The sequence below is a fragment of the Ylistrum balloti genome, unplaced genomic scaffold (genome assembly GCF_031769215.1).
Source record: "Ylistrum balloti isolate Yb309-2 unplaced genomic scaffold, AGI_CSIRO_Ybal_v1 Utg370336, whole genome shotgun sequence".
Classification (NCBI taxonomy): domain Eukaryota; kingdom Metazoa; phylum Mollusca; class Bivalvia; order Pectinida; family Pectinidae; genus Ylistrum; species Ylistrum balloti.
Genome location: NW_026782243.1, coordinates 415,078 through 433,774, shown reverse-complemented (window position 1 = coordinate 433,774; position 18,697 = coordinate 415,078). Strand labels below are relative to the sequence as shown.

General features: G+C 33.5%; 1 protein-coding gene across 1 annotated transcript; it reads left to right on the top strand.

The window, feature by feature from the left end:
* The first annotated feature begins 4,612 nt into the window (after positions 1–4,612).
* On the top strand, positions 4,613–12,673 carry LOC132553564 (uncharacterized). The gene is made up of 8 exons (XM_060217819.1): positions 4,613–4,778; positions 5,296–5,406; positions 5,528–5,626; positions 8,153–8,294; positions 8,962–9,089; positions 9,886–10,013; positions 11,498–11,669; positions 12,447–12,673. The coding sequence occupies exons 1-8, from the start codon at positions 4,613–4,615 to the stop codon at positions 12,671–12,673; spliced, it is 1,173 nt and encodes a 390-aa protein (XP_060073802.1).
* Positions 12,674–18,697: the final 6,024 nt, after the last annotated feature.

Genomic DNA, 18,697 nt, shown 5'->3' with positions numbered 1-18,697 from the left:
CGAGTATCCCAAACCAGGTATTTACGAGTGCAACAAATGCACAGTATTCTGATACATGCTCCAGTTCGGTAAGTGGGAACATGGACTGTGGATTGCTAATAATGTTTAATTCATGTCATCGCCCACACCTCGATAAATTATGCGCTCTAAAACATCGCGTACGACAGGAAGTAGAATGTACTGGATGACACGCCAGAGTGTAACTCTATTTCACACATTTGTTAGCTCTGATTTACATGTAGATAAATCACCGTCTGCCGATGTGACCTTGTATCATTGAGAAACATTTCGATGTTGAAATAAATTCCATCTCAGTTTTCTGTGTTCTGTTTGAAGTGAACATCAATAGCAAGAGAAACAAACACATTTGTCTTCAGTTAAAATAAGTTCATATTATTTTTGAATTATATAAGTTATTTCATTTTAATTACATATTGAAAGCAACAATAAACAAAACAGACATATATAGTTTATAGTTTATAGGCTGCTGTGCGCGGAAGTCAAACATGGAATGTTGTTATCGAGGGAGATTCGCTCAGAAACTGTTTCATTTACCAAATTATATAAACCCAGATTTAAAGACCGTATTAATTTGATGGAAAATCAGCTTGTTCAATCTTTTCTTCAATTGCATCCAAACACTTTAATGTCAATACAATTAATGAAAATATCAAACTCTTAAGTGTTGCGTTCAAAAGCCGTAGATCTTAAAAAAAAGGTGAAGATACTCAACGTTCCAGTTTAGAACTTGTGAATCTCGATTTATCAATATCGTAAGGTTTCCAGTGTGTACTCGATTATGTAATTGTGTTTCCTAAGATAAACATGTTTAACGAGAACATGATTGTGAATACGGGGCCAGACAAACAAGACTCAAGTTATGACGAGCTATTTAAGTAATACTATATTACCTTTAAAGTTTATGCAAAAAAAAAAATTTTTTTTAGAAAAGCGATATCTGCATGTCTGTCAGAGCATAATACAATGCTCTGTGCTAAATAAAGGATTAGTAATACATGTTGATATGAAAATCGAAAGTTGGTTCAATGGCTAGAATATTACACATATGGGTGAATATCGTGGTACACTAATTGCCTTATATATTACATTTCAATGTTCCAGTAGTCTAAAAGAGGCAAGTGCTCACAACTTCAAAAGTGAAGAATATCTAACTCATAAAACAGAATCAGCTACTAAGCACAAAGGAACATGTCAAGGTAAGAAAAACATGAAATGGGCGTTTTTCAACCATACAGTGATATTGATCTTATTTCTTTCTTTTTATTTGTGGTTAAATATATCGGTTGAAAAATTGCTCGCGTAATTATGATTTGTTATAAGGTTGTGTGTATAGTATAGTTTTTATATCTATATAGAAGATATTTATATATCTATATAGAGGATATCTTTATATCTATATAGCGGATATTTTTATATCTATATAGAGGATAGTTTTATATCTATATAGCGGATATTTTTATAGGATATTTTTATATCTATATAGAGGATATCTTTATATCTATATAGCGGCTATTTATATATGTATATAGAGGATATTTTTATATCTATATAGCGGATATTTTTATATCTATATAGCGGATATTTATATATCTATATAGCGGATATCTTTATATCTATATAGAAGATATTTATATATCTATATAGAGGATATCTTTATATCTATATAGCGGATATTTATATATCTATATAGAGGATATTTTTATATCTATATAGAGGATATCTTTATATCTATATAGCGGATATTTATATATCTATATAGAGGATATTTTTATATCTATATAGAGGATATCTTTATAGCTATATAGCGGATATTTATATATCTATATAGAGGATACTTTTATATCTATATAGAGGATATTTATATATCTATATAGCGGATATTTTTATATCTATATAGAGGATATTTATATATCTATATAGCGGATATTTTTATATATAGGATATTTTTATATCTATATATTTAGGATATTTTTATATCTATATAGCGGATATTTTTATATCTATATAGAATATATTTATATGTCTATATAGAGGATATCTTTATATCTATATAGCGGATATTTATATATCTATATAGAGGATATTTTTATATCTATATAGCGGATATTTTTATATCTATATAGAGGATATTTTATATCTATATAGAAGATATTTATATATCTATATAGCGGATATCTTTATATCTCTATAGCGGATATGTATATATCTGTATAGAGGATATTTTTATATCTATATAGAGGATATTTATATATCTATATAGCGGATATCTTTATATCTATATAGAAGATATTTATATATCTATATAGAGGATATCTTTATATCTATATAGCGGATATTTATATATCTATATAGAGGATATTTTTATATCTATATAGAGGATATTTTTATATCTATATAGCGGATATTTATATATCTATACAGCATATATTTCTATATCTATATAGCGGATATTTTTATATCTATATAGCGGATATTTTTTTATCTATATAGAGGATATTTTTATATCTATATAGAGGATATTTGATAGTGTCTTCGGTAATTGAAAATGTATTTGTCTAATATCTTATTATTTTAGATACAAAAAATATATGAGACACTTGCGAAATATATTTTATTACTAAATGCACAATTGTGTATTCTCTTTATGACTTTTCCACAAACAAAATAGACAAATTACTGGCGTGTGTAGACCAATTATAAAAATAGGATGCTGCCTTTGCTTACTAATTATAACAGTATTCGACAAAATGTAATCCATCATTTGAAATATATAAATACAAAAATAAAATTAAATGTAAATTAATTTTCATCTTCACATAGAAAATGTTGCTTATTCATGTCCGTAAGAGACAAAAGTTGTTTTAAAACGTTTAAAGAGAGTTTAATATATGGCAAGTTACCACGCTGCTGAAAATATAGCGGCAACCTTCAGTTGTTTCTTTTGATGACACGAATTCCCTTGAAATGTCAAATGTGTTTGTTCCACATTCAAGACATGCGGTTTGAGCTTTGATTTGGTCTCCGATTAGATAATTTGCGTTTCATTTTACTGACTGATGAAAATGAACGTTTACCATGGAATTGAAGGTCGTGTCACAAGTAAACAACCCATTTAGATGTCTGGTTTTGTGTTTTGGTACCGGCTTTTATGATTTGTCAATCTTATTTGATGATTTATGTTCTCTCTTTTCATTGGTGTAGGAACGCAAAAGTTTGTTTTTTTCACTAGTGAAAGATAATACTTTGATCAAAAATGTTATCAATAATGTTTAACGTTTGCTTTTTTTTCATACGTATATGAAATTGTAGTTTATCATGCAATCGATTGTGTTTATCTGGTACTAATAAAATACGTCATATGGTGTTTTCCATTAGCTGCGACAGTTTGTAATTAATTCTTATGTAATATTATGGAAATTAACGTTACGTCATGACTTAAACTGAATGTTACGAAATCGTTAAAACCACTTAAACCAAAGAAAATATCAATTGTATGAAACAATCAACATGCTAACAGAACGTTAATCCAAACATAAATATATTAAAACTTGGTCTACAGTTACATTGCCAATAGGCCATCAACGAACACCAAACTCGTCCAAATGTCAATCGGTTAAGGATAAAGAACAATTTTAATCAAGATCCTTATGACAGCCCTACAATTTCCATCAACCTGGAACACTCAAAACCTTGTGTTGTGAGTCATCGTCATAGACACAGTCAAGGTTGTCACGAAAACAAGGTATGGAATCGAAGCTATAACACAAGCTGAAATATGTAAGATTTTGTCCAGATGTCTTTAAAAACAAAAACCTTTTTCATAAGATTTCGGTTTCTGATGACGAGTAAGAATACTATTTTGGCTGTCCCCGGATTTGAATCTGTTGAGGTCTTTAATGGGTGTTGAATGTTAATCTTTATTTTTTGTTTCAGATATATCATTTGTGTTAATTGTAATACAAGCATTTATCATTCATAATGGCAGCAAATAGTCGATATTAATACAATTTAGTTATATTGCCGTCGTCCTTTGGCTATTTACCTGTATACCATCTGACGAATATTCATTGCTTAGCTGTAGCTATTGTGCTGATCACAAACGTATCATAGGAAGGGAAATAGGGTCATCTTTCTCACCTATATATGGCGTCGTGTCCCTGGTTTACGTTTCGCAATATAAATGTTACATACGAAAAACTTCCAACGAATTCAATTTGACCAGTATAACACATTCTTGTATTTCTAAACGATCTATACTACACGAGTACGGCCCTAGTATACCTTTTAGTGAACACATAACATAGATTTGTCCTTCACTGTTTATAGAACCAAATCCAAAATAACGCTAAATAACACTAATATATTCGTCAACTTTCTTCCCACGCGGAAAACCTTGCCAAAACACCAAATTGCAATCATTTATCTCGTACTCCGTTTTGGCTTATTAGACCTGTTTCAAGGTGACTCATTTAAACCACGTGATGTCTTGAATGTAATAAGAGAGATATACAGAGACATGTTGCTGCATATCACAACAGTATCGACAACGAATCTTACATCTAAAAAGAATTATGATCTATATCCGGTACATATGTTAACATCTGCATGCTATGTTGTTCTTTTCATTTTGTGTTTCGTTTATAGTTATTTTCCGACTATGAAGATGATCACAAAGATCAGTGAGGAAGTAGATGATATGTACAACGCCCATTGCCACGCTGGTTCTCTCAGTCGACCTGCAATCATCGATAGTCTAAGTAGGAAATAATCATAGAGGATGTATTCATTAAGTAAAATAGATTTAAACTTTATTTATCTTAAAGGCTCGAAATAACTTTCACATGTTTAACATTTTACTATAACACTTCATGACTTGAATGGAAGCGATCAAGAGGTTTAAAATGTGAGAGGAGGTCATAGTACCTCTGTGGAATCAATTTGGTTTGCCAGGTGATCAGATGTTTTTTTTTCACGAATTAGAGTTCATTTGGTATGTGAAGGTCTTGTTTGATATAATGTCATTTTATCACTCATTATGTAAGGTGCACTCCCCTGACAACACCTACTTTGCTGCAGACCATGTAAACATTTCTCGTATGTAAGTGAAAAAAGTTTCGCTCGATGAGTTTTTCTCACTTTCAAACGGAGATTTTAAATTTCTTTCTGTTACTACTTTTCGAAATAATTGAAGTTTTGTTGTTATTTTGAATGCAAAGATGGTTGATTATTTACTGTATATGTAGTCATTAGATAAACTCGTAGTTTTTATTGCAGGAAAAACATTGCAGTCTAAATCAGTATTCGAGGCAGAACAACCAGTATGTGTAGCAGATTTCGGAACTGCAGATGGGCGTGCATCTCTTTCTCTAATGAAAGAAATAATTGGTAAATATGTCAATTATCTTCATATCACAAACAGCAATATATTTGCACAATAATTATGAACAGAATAATAAATTATGAAAATGACACAGGAAATTACTTAAACATAACATTTGTTTTCCAGAAATTATAAAACAAGACTGTGGGCAAGAACAAACAATAGTGGTGTGCTTTAACGATCAACCTACGAACGACTTCTGTCGGCTGAGTCAGGTTATCCAAGGTTGTATATATATATATATATATGTGTGTGTGTGTGTGTGTGTGTGTGTGTGTATGTGTATGTGTGTGTGTGTGTTTAGTGTGTGTGGGTGTGTGTGTGTGTGTGTGTGTGTGAACTATATGAACTATGTTTAACCTACAAAATAGTTTGGATTAAATACATGTCGTTTTCTTTGTGATACCATTTAGTTCTTAGAGGCAAATTCTGTCATAGTATATTTATTGTGCTTTACATGTAGCCAACAAGCGGTGCATTACGTCAGAGTCATTTCAACAAATCATTTTGATATCTGGATTAATGCATTTTCCTTTTCTTAGTTAACTTAACTGGTGTTTCTTTCTTTCCAATCGATTTTGAGGGCACTTTTAACTCTGTTCGGTATTTGTATATATACTCAACAAAAAAAGAAAGGTTAACATGTTTCCTTGTATTGGCGAATATCTGTAAATGAGTGAAAACAAAATGACGTTTGTGCAATATTCGAAAATGGTAATGTTTTACATTACAAAATCCAAGGGGGTTACCAAAATCATTCAAGCGTGAAAGTCTGTATTAGCGAAAGAGCTGCACGAGGTTTTCTGCGACTAACTTGTATCTTCGCTTGAATTTCATAAACATTCAAATTGACAACTGTTCCTTAGATCCTTAGGAATTAGAAATCACCGAATCTTGCTATCTATCAACTTTATCATTATGCCCCGGCTGTCACAAGTACAGAGAGAAAGGGCTGTAGGCATGATCCAGGCTGGGGAGTCTCGCCGTCGAGTTGCACGGCATTTTGGTTGCAGTGTTAAGACAATTTGCCAGTTGGTAAGTTGTTTAAACCAAACTGGGTCAACATCCAATCGTCCCCGAAGTGGCCGACCCCGTAAAACGACCGCCAGGGATGACCGTCGTATACGATTGATACACTTGCGCAATCGATTCGTAACCGCAGTAGAGACTACAAGGACATTGTTTGGGCGTCGTGTGTCTCCCCAAACAGTCCGCAACAGGTTGAGGGCCTACCAATTGAAAGCGCGGCGTCCCTACACTGGACCCAATTTGTTGCGACGTCACCGTAATAATCGGCGTAACTGGACCCGTGTTCACCGTCGTTGGGCCTTACGACAATGGAACAATGTTCTGTTTTCAGATGAGTACAGGTTTTGTCTGTAACACGGTGACGGAAGACGCAGAGTGTGGAGGCGACGAGGGGAGCGTTTTGCGAACTGCTGCGTCGCAGAACGGGACCGCTTTGTCGGCGGAAGTGTAATGGTTTGGGGTGGTATTTGTGGGGGGACTCGTACCAGGCTTGTTGTGTTAAATGGCAATTTAACCAGCATTCGATATCTGGACGAAATTTTAAGACCAGTGGTTCTGCCATTCTTAAGACGCCATGGCGTTGGCGCCATTTTTCAACAGGATAACGCACCAGCGCACACCAGTCGCATCAGCAGAACTTTCTTGCAGCAGAATAACGTACAGGTGTTAGATTGGCCATCTAAATCACCTGATTTGTCACCGATTGAGCATGTCTGGGACGTTCTTGGGCGACGCTTGAGAGAACGTCAAAATCAGCCGTCTTGCAGGAGCTGGCACAAGCCTTGATCGCTGAATGGAACAACATCTCTCCTCGAATTATTCGCCGGTTTACGAGTTCCATGCGACGACGCTGCAATGCTGTTTACTTCGCAAACGGTGGCCATACCAGTTACTAAAGTTGGTACCTTTGAAATTGACTCCAACGTCCTTTACAGTCGAATAAAATCAACTGAACGCGAAGTTTTATAATGAACCATGACTGCAGTTTTATCAGAATTGATCAATTACTTTACTCGTACATGATTGGTAAGGATTTATGAAGGGGTTAATCAATTAATCACAGAATAAAGTAGTGTTACCTTTTTTTTTTTTTTTTTTTTTGTTTAGTATATATATAGCTTAATGAATCACCTCCTTAGAAATCTAAACTTGAAATGACTGAATGTGACTTGAATCATATAAGGAGCTTTTTCAGTAACTATCTTTAATGGGTAAACTGAACTGAAGAATGTTGAAACTGTCAAGTCAAAGATGAATTACGGAATAAGGATTTTCTTTATCAGGTACTTCATTTCAGATTTGGACTTTTTTTTAATTTCCGCACTCGCCATCTACGTTTAACGTTTAACTAAAGAATCCTGTACCGACAATACAGCTCTATAACGCAATTCACTTCATTCCGTTACTCTACTGTATCGAATGCTAAAATTGGATTAATGCTGCTGCTTACGCACGTATTTTGGTACAATCACATATTGTCGCAATATCAATTTTAACTTATCACTGTATTTTTTCGAAATACAGAAATCTCAGTTTACAGTCATATTTAAACGCAATAATTAGTTCGAAAAGTGCGAATATAAGATAAGTGCTAAAGTATGCTCGTTCACAGTACTCATTTATTTGTCTTTGGTGCAATTCATATTTTTAAATGAGTGTATTATTATAACCATCAGATGGTTTTACCTTGGGGTATCTTTTCATTATTTCCTATTTAAGGAGGCTTCGAACAAGGGTTGAGGTTACCTGCCTACAGTAACATATATCCAGTGATGATACCGAGGACAATGTATGAGCAATGTCTTCCCGACAATTCTGTGGACCTGGCTATTTCTAGTGTAGCTACACATTACTTATCTAAACGGTACGTATTTGTGATAAAAGTATGACATTTATAATCCCATTTTGTAGGGTAGGAAAAGGGAGGAGGGGTTGGAGGTCGAAATAGCTATACCAAAGGCCCAGTGTGGCCATGTACATTTCAACACCATGTTAAATACCTTGACCTGGAATGAATGGATTGTAAATACTAACTAGTTTCCATTAAAACAATCATGGAGGGCATGGTCGATGAAGCTGAAGACGCTTTTTATCACCTTTTTGTGTTGGGTTAGTGTTAAAATTCCTACAATTTATTACCTGAAATTTACAAGGACTTACCGACGTGGCTATATCAACACCTTTCTTTTTTTTCCTTATTCCGTCACTAAAGCATTCGAAGTCGGAAGTATTTTTCACATTATAAAATGAAAATGTCAATACATGATTTACTGTTAGGCGACTTCTTGTATCAACAGTTAAGGAAATCATCTTCAAATCGCATAACAAATCTTCTCTTATAAAAACGATGTCAATTACAAGTGTTTTGCTTTGTTATCTTATTTTAAGTCAGGGCATATGAAAAGGCGAAAAACAAAAACAAAAATGTAATTCCTGGTTGTGCAATCTTTCTATTCAAACTAATGATAAAAACGTACACTTTTACAAATAAAATCTTTGTTAAAAAAATCGCAAGTTTTTACATATTACAGAATATGCTACATCAAACAAGGTGCCAGCATTGCTTATGCCGATGAAAATGAAGAACGTTTGATGAAAGAACAAGGAAAGGCTGACTGGAGGGCGTTTGTGATATCTAGGGGAAAGGAACTTAAACCTGGTAAGTGTCATTTATATACAAGAACATTTAATTTCGATTGATTTCTGGGTTTGGAATATTCATATGCAATTAACGAACTCTTATAATTGTCAAATATTGTAATCGATCGAATTATTCAAAATAGGGAGTATTCCACCTCCCTTTTCTATGCAGCTCCTTAGATACTAACGAGCGGATATGCAATGTAATATATTTTTGACGGTATCGTATTGACTTATAGACAGGTAATGATATGGAGCATTTCACTTGTACATTTAATTGTAAAGTCGGTTGAATTTGTAAACAATGACCAATCAACGGGGGTTACCTCCCTTCGTTCATCAGCTACAACGTCATAACACTTAGTACTAAATGCATGTATTTTACTATATCACATGAGGGTTGATATTTACCATTTACTACAATGCACGTACATTTCTTTTTAAATTTTCTTCCTAATTTTAATCGCTGCCTTGAAACATGAAAGCATCCCTTACTGCAAATATTCAAACAATAATTAAGTCTAAGATTATTTTTTTATCTATAGTACCTCTTAAGAGAATATACAAACGACACACTTAAAGAGTAATGTTTAGTTCAGAGTAATAAAAAATAAGTCAGTCACCCCTAATTTTCAATATTTCTGGATCTTAGCATCACTGATGAGACGATTAAAGATAATTTAACAAATACTTAAGGTTATCATAATTCATTTAAATGAAATATATTTTTATATTCATACCGCAATATTGATGTTTTCAATTTCATTCCCAGATATTGATTTTTTCATGTTTATACCCGGATACTGATATTTTAGGGGGATTTCTGATAACTATGAACATATCAGCAGACACCAAGAATGAGAAGCCTTTTTCGGAATTATACGGAATCAAACACTTGGCAAGTTTTGTGACAGATATGGCAAGAGACGGAATCATCACACAGGTTCGCAGTGTTTGTAATAAACATATTATACTTCGTACAACGTGCAGTATGTTAACAATTTTACCAAATTCCATGATACAAATAAAAAATACTGTAATTATAATATTTTAGTTTTTAATACATATAAATGTATATTTATGAATTCAACCTATAGCAGAATACAAGGCCTACTTTATCTACATTAGACTTAAAGTAAGATTATATTAGCTGTGTATCATTTAACTAAAACCTAAAAGGCGAAACAATATTTAAATTATTATGTTTTAAGATGAATTCAACACATGTCGAACATCAAAGGCAAAATGTTTAATGAAGCGTGAGCTATCACTGAGTAGATGTTTCTCCTTAAATGATATAGAAAAGGGTTATGTAAAGATAAAGTGAAGTTAGGATTTCTAATTAATTTGCTACATTTACTATTAATATAGCACTAATAATAATTTTGTATCATGGTAAGAAGAATGCTAATAAAACAAACTATGTACTTATAAATGTATTATGTGATGGTGAGCGAGTAGAGTATGTGTGTGTCTGAGTGTTTGTGTGTTTGTGTTTGTGTGTAAGTGAGTGTGTGTGTGTGTGTGTGTTTGTGTGTAAGTGAGTGTGTGTGTGTGTGTGTGTGTGTGTGTGTGTGTGTGTGTGTGTGTGTGTGTGTGTGTGTGTGTGTGTGTGTGTGTGTGTGTGTGTGTGTGTGTGTGTGTGTGTGTGTGTGTGTGTGTGTGTGAGTGTGTGTGTGTGTGTGTGTGTGTGTGTGTGTGTGTGTGTGTGTGTGTGTGTGTGTGTGTGTGTGTGTGTGTGTGTGTGTGTGTGTGTGTGTGTGTGTGTGTGTGTGTGTGTGTGTGTGTGTGTGTAAGTTAGTGAGTGGGCGTATGTGTGTGTGGGCATATGTTAAGGATATTTGGGTCTGTGTGACAGTTTTTTTTTTCTTGCGTGTATTTATATATATTATCCATATATGTAAAATTTTCGAAAATAAAAGATAAATTAGAAAAAATAAATAAAAAGTTTTGTATCAACACGAATTTGAAATCCAGGAAATTAAATTTTGTTGATCACTTTCCCTGATAATTACTATTTCAGCTTGTATCTCGGTCTTGCAAATATGGCTATTTTGGTGCAAAAATAAACTGCAGCGACCCTCGCCATCGTTATCATGAAAAACACCTTATTAAAATCCCTCTCTATCGGAAGAAAACATTCTGTGACAATAGATACTTTATAGTTATTGCATAATGGGTTAAAGTCAGTTTTATAGATTTGAATTTTAGCCTGTTTCTATGCAGTTTAAAGTTTATTTAATCAGATGAAAATTTGCATCTTCATGTGTATTTTTCTTTATATGCCAGTATCATATCATGAATACGACATGGAAATGAATTTCCGGTTATATATATTCTGATATTTTTCTCTGGAAAATACATCCTTCAAGCGTGTTTTTCATTTATATACACACGAATAGTTTATCAATCCATTCATATTCGCAGGAGGAATACCTTGCTACAAATTTATGTACCCAGGAAATAAGAACAGATGCCGATTTTATGGAGCCTTTCACTAGTTGCCTGACTGAGATACAAGATCTTGGACTAGAGCTTGTATCAATAAAACCATTTAAACACTTTTTGCAACACCAAACCTTTGACATCGTTCAGAAAGGTACATCATCTTCATACATCATTATTCTAGCCTACAGTTGTTTCCACACGTGTAACCATTCAGACATGAAATCAAACGTCCATTCATCTAACATACCTGTCCTGGCTGTTTAGTAACCAAATTGTTTGAAAACATTGTGACAATTGAACATGCACATGATTTAGTCAAGGTTAATGTGAAGATTAAATTATGTTCTAGTTGTAACAAATGCACCCCAATACATATTACTGGAGCGGGTAACAAACACCTTATATCTGGTTAAACTTACCTTATAAAATGTTCAAATGTAATTCATAGATCATAAAAACCGTAATTGTAACAGGAAACTAGACAAATGCTGAACTGTTCATAAGGAACGCTACGATTATCATCACATATTGCCTAAACCACCCAGTGTTTCACAACCGGTTTTGTATGGACATCACGGTAAGACACATTTTTAGAAATCGCCTGGAAATATTGCTTTCTATTCTATCGCGTCCAGTCTCACCAATCAAGTTGTTTTGAAAAGCGCTTTAAATATAACAAAAGACAGTCAAACTTTTTAGAGATATAGTTAAACTAACTCTGACTTGTGATTAAAGAATGCGTGACAAACAGTCCGAAATTTAAAATGTACAATTGTATGACACAAATGGTAGTTGTAGTAATGTTAGGGTATTCGTTTGTTCATTAACATAATCGTAACATAGATGTCAATCAATCTACAATTTATGTCCATTATTTGGAGGGATAATTCATAACAAATTTATTTCTAACGTATTTGATGTCTTCCAGATGATAAAGTTAAGCTTGAATACTCCCGGCAAATAGTGGCTTTTGCCTATCCCTGGATGTATCACGTGATTTACGAAGGCTTGTCTGATAATCGGACAGAGGAAGACAAACAGACAATCACCGACCAATACTTCAGCAGAATACAGAAATACGCATTTGATCATTCGGACTTCAGACCCTTCCTAAATCTCACGGAAGTGATCATAAAGAAAACACATAGAAATTAAAAGGATGACCAGACGGGCAGCCGGCAGAAAAAAAATAAATACTTCTGACTTTAATCACAATTCAAAGACATTGTCTATAACGAGAAACGACTGATGTTAAACAATAAATTGATATGTTATTCTCAGGTCAGTATGCACTTTCGTCAATAAACATTTGTAGTGAGATTTTAAACCCCCACTACATTGGCACTATGCATCATCATTAATGTTGCTTTTCAGTATTTTGATTTTGAAAATAAAACATTTGTTATCAATACCTTAATTTCATCATGTCCTACCTAGCAAAGATCTCATTGATAGTGATAAGGTAAATGCATATCGCACCCATATCACAGTGATTTTAGGGTTCACATTCAGTAAGCGTTATGTCATATGACAGGAATTTGGAGTACCATTAACATTGCCATAGAATCTCGAAAAATGTAATCTCTGACATTTATGTGATACCAAATATAGTTCTCATGATTTGCTTTTTAAAGATCCATTAAACCCAGCGATTTGCATGAAAATGTAGTATTTTGATGACCTATATTTGAAATTATTCATGTCGACACTAGAATTCAGATTGCTGGAATTTATTCTGTCTACTTGTGACACAAACGTTTCCCTTTCCATATAGGCTACAGTGTTGTACTTTTAAAAACATAGGCACCAATGCTAATGTCATTCAATATGAACAGAGCTCTTGTGTTCGTCGTACACGCGTCTATGGCAACGGCCCTAGTTACAATTAAGAAGATGTATGTATAATAGAAATATACTGTAAGTGTAACTATACAACAACAATACTGCTGTAAAATTCATTAACTTACTCTCTGGTTACCCGCTACTATCAATAAATCTTAAATGCATCTACAGAGACGAAAGGCTAGGCTCTCGGGTAGAACATGACAACACTTAACGTGTTGGTGATGATGAAATTTAAACAGATACCACACACCTGCATTTATGTGAAAATCTTGTATAATGTAAGCTGTGTAATTTACACTTTAATGACGAAAATAAGATTTGGGATATGATTGTGTGCCTCTTGGCAACCCATTCATCAACATTGCTGCATACTAAATATCGTGACGTCACCGATATAGGAATTTGTTACAATGTATATTTGCAGGAATACGTTAATCAGTGAAGCTTCAGGAAGCAAGATTAACATACTGAAGCACAATAGTGGCTATTACAAAGTGCTACATTATCAAAACTGTATTTACCCCTGTGATGTTTGATAAGATGATAATGATTTAAACATGCAGCAGTTTGAATAAGACTAATTATACTTCCAGAACATTTGATAATGTTTGAAGCTCTCACATTTTTATATTTATTTATTATAATTATTCTTAAATATGTTTCAATTTGTTGAAGAAAAAACATCCTGTAAGTTTCATGCTTTCGGTACAATCGTGATCATTTGAAGCATAAAATCAGTTAATTGTATCTATGTTTACTAACAATATGTTACAAACAATAAATAAAATATGGCCTATCCAGGGTGGTATATAACATCAGTATTCATTTAGTTTTTATTTTCCTTTTGATATGATTTTAAATGGTGCTAAATATATTTAAGAATTAAAGCGTACTAAGCTATATAATTGATTTGATTTGTTTGTTTTCATTTCTGTAGATTGCTAATACAATAACAGGGAGCCTGACCGTTTCATTTAGGCTGTAAACTAGAATGGTGCATATACTAGACATTTAGAGATAGACTTATTGTTTGGTAACATGGCAGTTCGGATGATCGAAAAACGACTAGCTCGCAATATCGTCAATATTTACATATTGATTTTTATTTCTGCCATTTCCATACGTCCCCTTTTCTCTTAAATGTAACAGTTTATCCGTTCTTAAAACATTTTTGCGACAGGATAATTATGATACACCATTCACATCCATCCATATATCTGTAATTTACTTTGGCATCTCACCACCAATCGATCAATGTTAAATAGAATACATTCACTTACTAATAAACAAAGATTTTCCAATAGACTGACAAGTGGATGACACCTCTCAAGGCAAGTTAAAAATCCAGCGAACAAATAATGATAAATTCATCAACGTCATACATCTGTGTCGTCCTTCAGGTATCTTTCATTGATACTAAAAATAGACTACACCTGACGCTTAAGATTCTTACGGTGAAATAAGTTGTGATGGGTGCTTTGATGTGAGGAATAGCACGTGTCCTGTTTAGTATATATAGAGTAGACAATGAAATAAAATGCATGATGACGCAGCACCTTGTGGTAATCTGTTTATACATGTTTAACGGACTTACCTCCTTCCAAAAAACATACACAATATGGAAGTTCTAACATGTCTACATAGTCATAATCTAAACTCAAATTCAATAAAAATATGGCAAATTATGAACTACTATAAGAAAATTCCCAGAGACTTTTTCTCGTTCCATTTAACGTTCTAACGTCTGTATGTTGAAGTTATCTATTTTTTCTATTAAAAGGTTCTATTAACGGGGATAGCACCTTTCAGTTACAAATAGAATAAGATGCAGCGGAACCAAACAATGAATCATCTGAAAGAAGTTGCTAAGGTATAGTTATACCCGAATGAAATTACGAAAAACATTCAAGTAAAAAAATGAACTATCAATATAATTTGGTTTGTAGGATTGTAGAAAACAATTTCACAATACAACTAACTTGTCCTTCCAGGATATAGGGCAGTGGTGAAACATAGGAGGCGATTGCGGAAAAAATTGTCGTTTTTCGTCCAAAACAGCGTGTTGAAAAGCGAAACCGAAATTCGATAAATTTTTCAGCGTTCAATATTGTAAAATTTTAAGAAGTCCAGAGGAAGACATTTCTGTGATCAAAACTTATCGCGCAGGCTAGAATTTACCTCTAGGACCACCAGCTGAATCTCCATCTTCAATTTTCAAAGTTTAAATGCTGTTTCCAGTAAGAAATTTCACTGACCATAATTACATATACATGTGACTTTCAAACAAACTTCAAATCAAACGTGGTGGGTTATATCGACGTTTTCATGTTAATACCAATTTTTCGTTCCAGTGCTACCCTATAAGACTTATGTGTAAAACATGAGGCCAAGGGCCAAGGAGCTTTCCGGACCTTATTTTACATATATGATTTTTTTTGTTATGTCATTGACCAAAACTGGTTGGCCTACTTCTTAAACTTTTGTATCCTCTGTAACACTAAATATATCACAACAATACAGCAGCTCTCGTTAAAGATAACATGGTGATCAATATGCACGTATAAACCTTTAAATCTCACATTTTGTGCTCAGAGTTATGCTAAATCTTTGACTCTGTACTTAAGACGCACTCAGACAGAAAACTGTTTGGTATTTGTAGAGTTAATGGATATTTAAATATATAGATCAGATTATAGATATATAGGTATATAGATGTCATTGTCCTCATGACTCTTCCTTCTATTATTGTGTATAATTATGAAAAAAATTAGAAAAAGTATCTCCTCTCCTTCCACACACATATAGCTTACTATCCCTAAGTCCCCAATAGTTTAAGTGTCCGATAATTATATAAACAGTTTGGAAAGCAATGAAATGCCATGGGTACATCTTGGTGAAACCGGGTATATCAGCGATTAACTGCTTTTGACTTAGTGCTCAGGTAATGATAGTATCATTGTCATTACTTGTTCTGCTATATTATTCTTGACTGCAAACGATATTGTAGGCAAACAGTTTAGGAAAATTATCAAAAAAATATTTTCAATTTTAAGTTGTAATCAGCAATCGATTAATCATTTTACACATATACATATATTGTTCACTTTGAATAAAAATAATCGTTCTCCTCATTAAAGATCAGCAATCAGATGAATTAAAACAGGCTACAAGAACGTTAGTACAATAAATTTATCTTAATGCTGTAACATTTATTACATTTAACGTTCCAAATGTGATGAATAACTTAAGGTTAATACATTGTTTTATTTATACTTAATCGATCTGTAAAATGCCCAGACTTCGCTGACTTATTTCTTTAAAATGAGTTTATTGACGTACTAATCGGAACAAGACATTGAGTCTTTCACTTCCAATCTACCTCTTTAAGTGATTTAATTAATTCATTGACGAGGAATTTATGATATACCCTATAGAACTTGAAATCAAGGGGACGGCAGACTTTCTACATCGACCTGAAACAAAATAAAAAGGACAGGTTTCAGCGAAGTTCTGTGATTGGAGTGATGACTAACATATACATTTTGTACAGTTTGCATTTCTAGATAGCAAACATCCTGTTCTTCAACGCTTCGCTATTAACGATATATTTCGACAGATCAACTTTCAACACAAAAAGATCAGGTTTATAGAGATTATTAGAATGTTTTATGGTCGTCAAAATCATATCCATTGGAGATATGGTATTTCCTTGTACGGTTTGATTTAAACGTTGTTGATGCTCGTAAGCATGCCTGGTAGTAAATTATGTTAACCCTGTTCTCATATAGGAATGTCACTTAAGGATTTAGGTAACTCATAGCCGCAAGTAGGACATTTGATAGCAAATGAATTCCAATGAATTTGAGGTTTTTATGTGCTTTGTTATCTGTAGTTGAAGCTATGAAATAAAAAATGTTGCTTTATATAATGTGCTTATGAACTTGTTAATGGTGCCAATGTTTCTCAAGTACAACTTTGGAAATTCTTGGGTAGGGTTTCATTTAGTTTCACTTGAGCTATCATCAGTATAAACTGAGCAGTAAAAGGGAATCATTATTCTCACTTTTGTTCTTGGCGTCTTGTTGGTGGCTTACGTTTCTCCACATAATTCAAATTGTAATAATTGTCAACGGCAAAAAAAAACAGTAGAAATGATATTAGTAATAATAATGAAAATATGGTATCTTTATAAAAGGACCTGACCCTAGTATATTTCAAAAGTCGATATAATGGCTAATCATGCTTCGGTATAACAATCCTTTAGATTGCCTATCAATGAAAAGGATACGGACCTCCCTCGTTTACATAAGATGTCCAAACTCCACAAGCATTCATGTAAACAACGTTGAATTGCTGGCTCGTCTAGCTGTTCAACCACGCCTTTATCAAAACTACTAACCACCATTCTAAGTACTATCAAATCTGAGTTAGCGTCTTATGGTGATACTGTTTACTCAAGAAGTGGAATTAATAGTATGTGAACTCCAAAGAGCTTTTGACAAATCTTCAACTCTTCTTCTAAACATTTCTTCTTTAAAACATTTTCTTTTTCCACTTTGTTTCACAATATCCCATTCGTAACTTAAGGAGCGACTTCGTTATCTTCTTATGATAACTCTCTTCTCTAATAAATGGCGGGAAAATATATGGTTGTGAAATATACTGACGCGTACTTCGTACAAAATACGTCCAAATCAATAAAGAAATAAATGATGACGAAATCATAAGAAATTAATCGAGTTTCTGGTTGACAATATCTTCGTCGAGACTATGGCATACCTAACTATATGGGACCTAACTGCGCCCCTCTGTTGGCTGATTTGAAGTGTTTATCAAAACAGGCCACAAAGACCTTGCAAAATCGTTTGCTATCACTTTCAGATATCTTGTCTTTAGATAGCAATACTTGTATTGACAACGCACATCGTCTATACTCAATAGAGGGATAAATCAAAGCCACGACAAACGCTTCTACGTCAGCTGCTTATTTCGATCGTTTCCTACAGTGAAACAAACATGGACAGCATGCCTTCTGTATGATAAGGGTGATAATTTCAATTTCCCTATGACGAATTATCCATTTCTGCACAGCTATATCCCAGCATTCCCAGCCTAAATTGTTCACATGTCACAGTTTATTCAATATTTAATTGTTTGTTATTGTTCCCACGATTTTCGTGCATGATATCGTCATCTGACAGACAAAACTCGTAACACAAGGTTTCAAAGATGCAGGTTGATGAAATTATGTGGACGTTTTGCCGCCACAGTGCCTTGATTGACAAATATTATTTTTCTTTGTGTGATATGAAGCTGGAAGTGTTTGATGCTCGT

Excerpts from the sequence above, each read along its gene's own strand:
- LOC132553564 (XM_060217819.1), top strand. The coding sequence starts at position 4,613 with ATGTTAACATCTGCATGCTATGTTGTTCTTTTCATTTTGTGTTTCGTT. Across the intron at positions 4,779-5,295 it reads TGCAATCATCGATAGTCTAA|GAAAAACATTGCAGTCTAAA; the intron begins GTAGGAAATAAT and ends TTTTTATTGCAG. Across the intron at positions 5,627-8,152 it reads GCTGAGTCAGGTTATCCAAG|GCTTCGAACAAGGGTTGAGG; the intron begins GTTGTATATATA and ends CTATTTAAGGAG.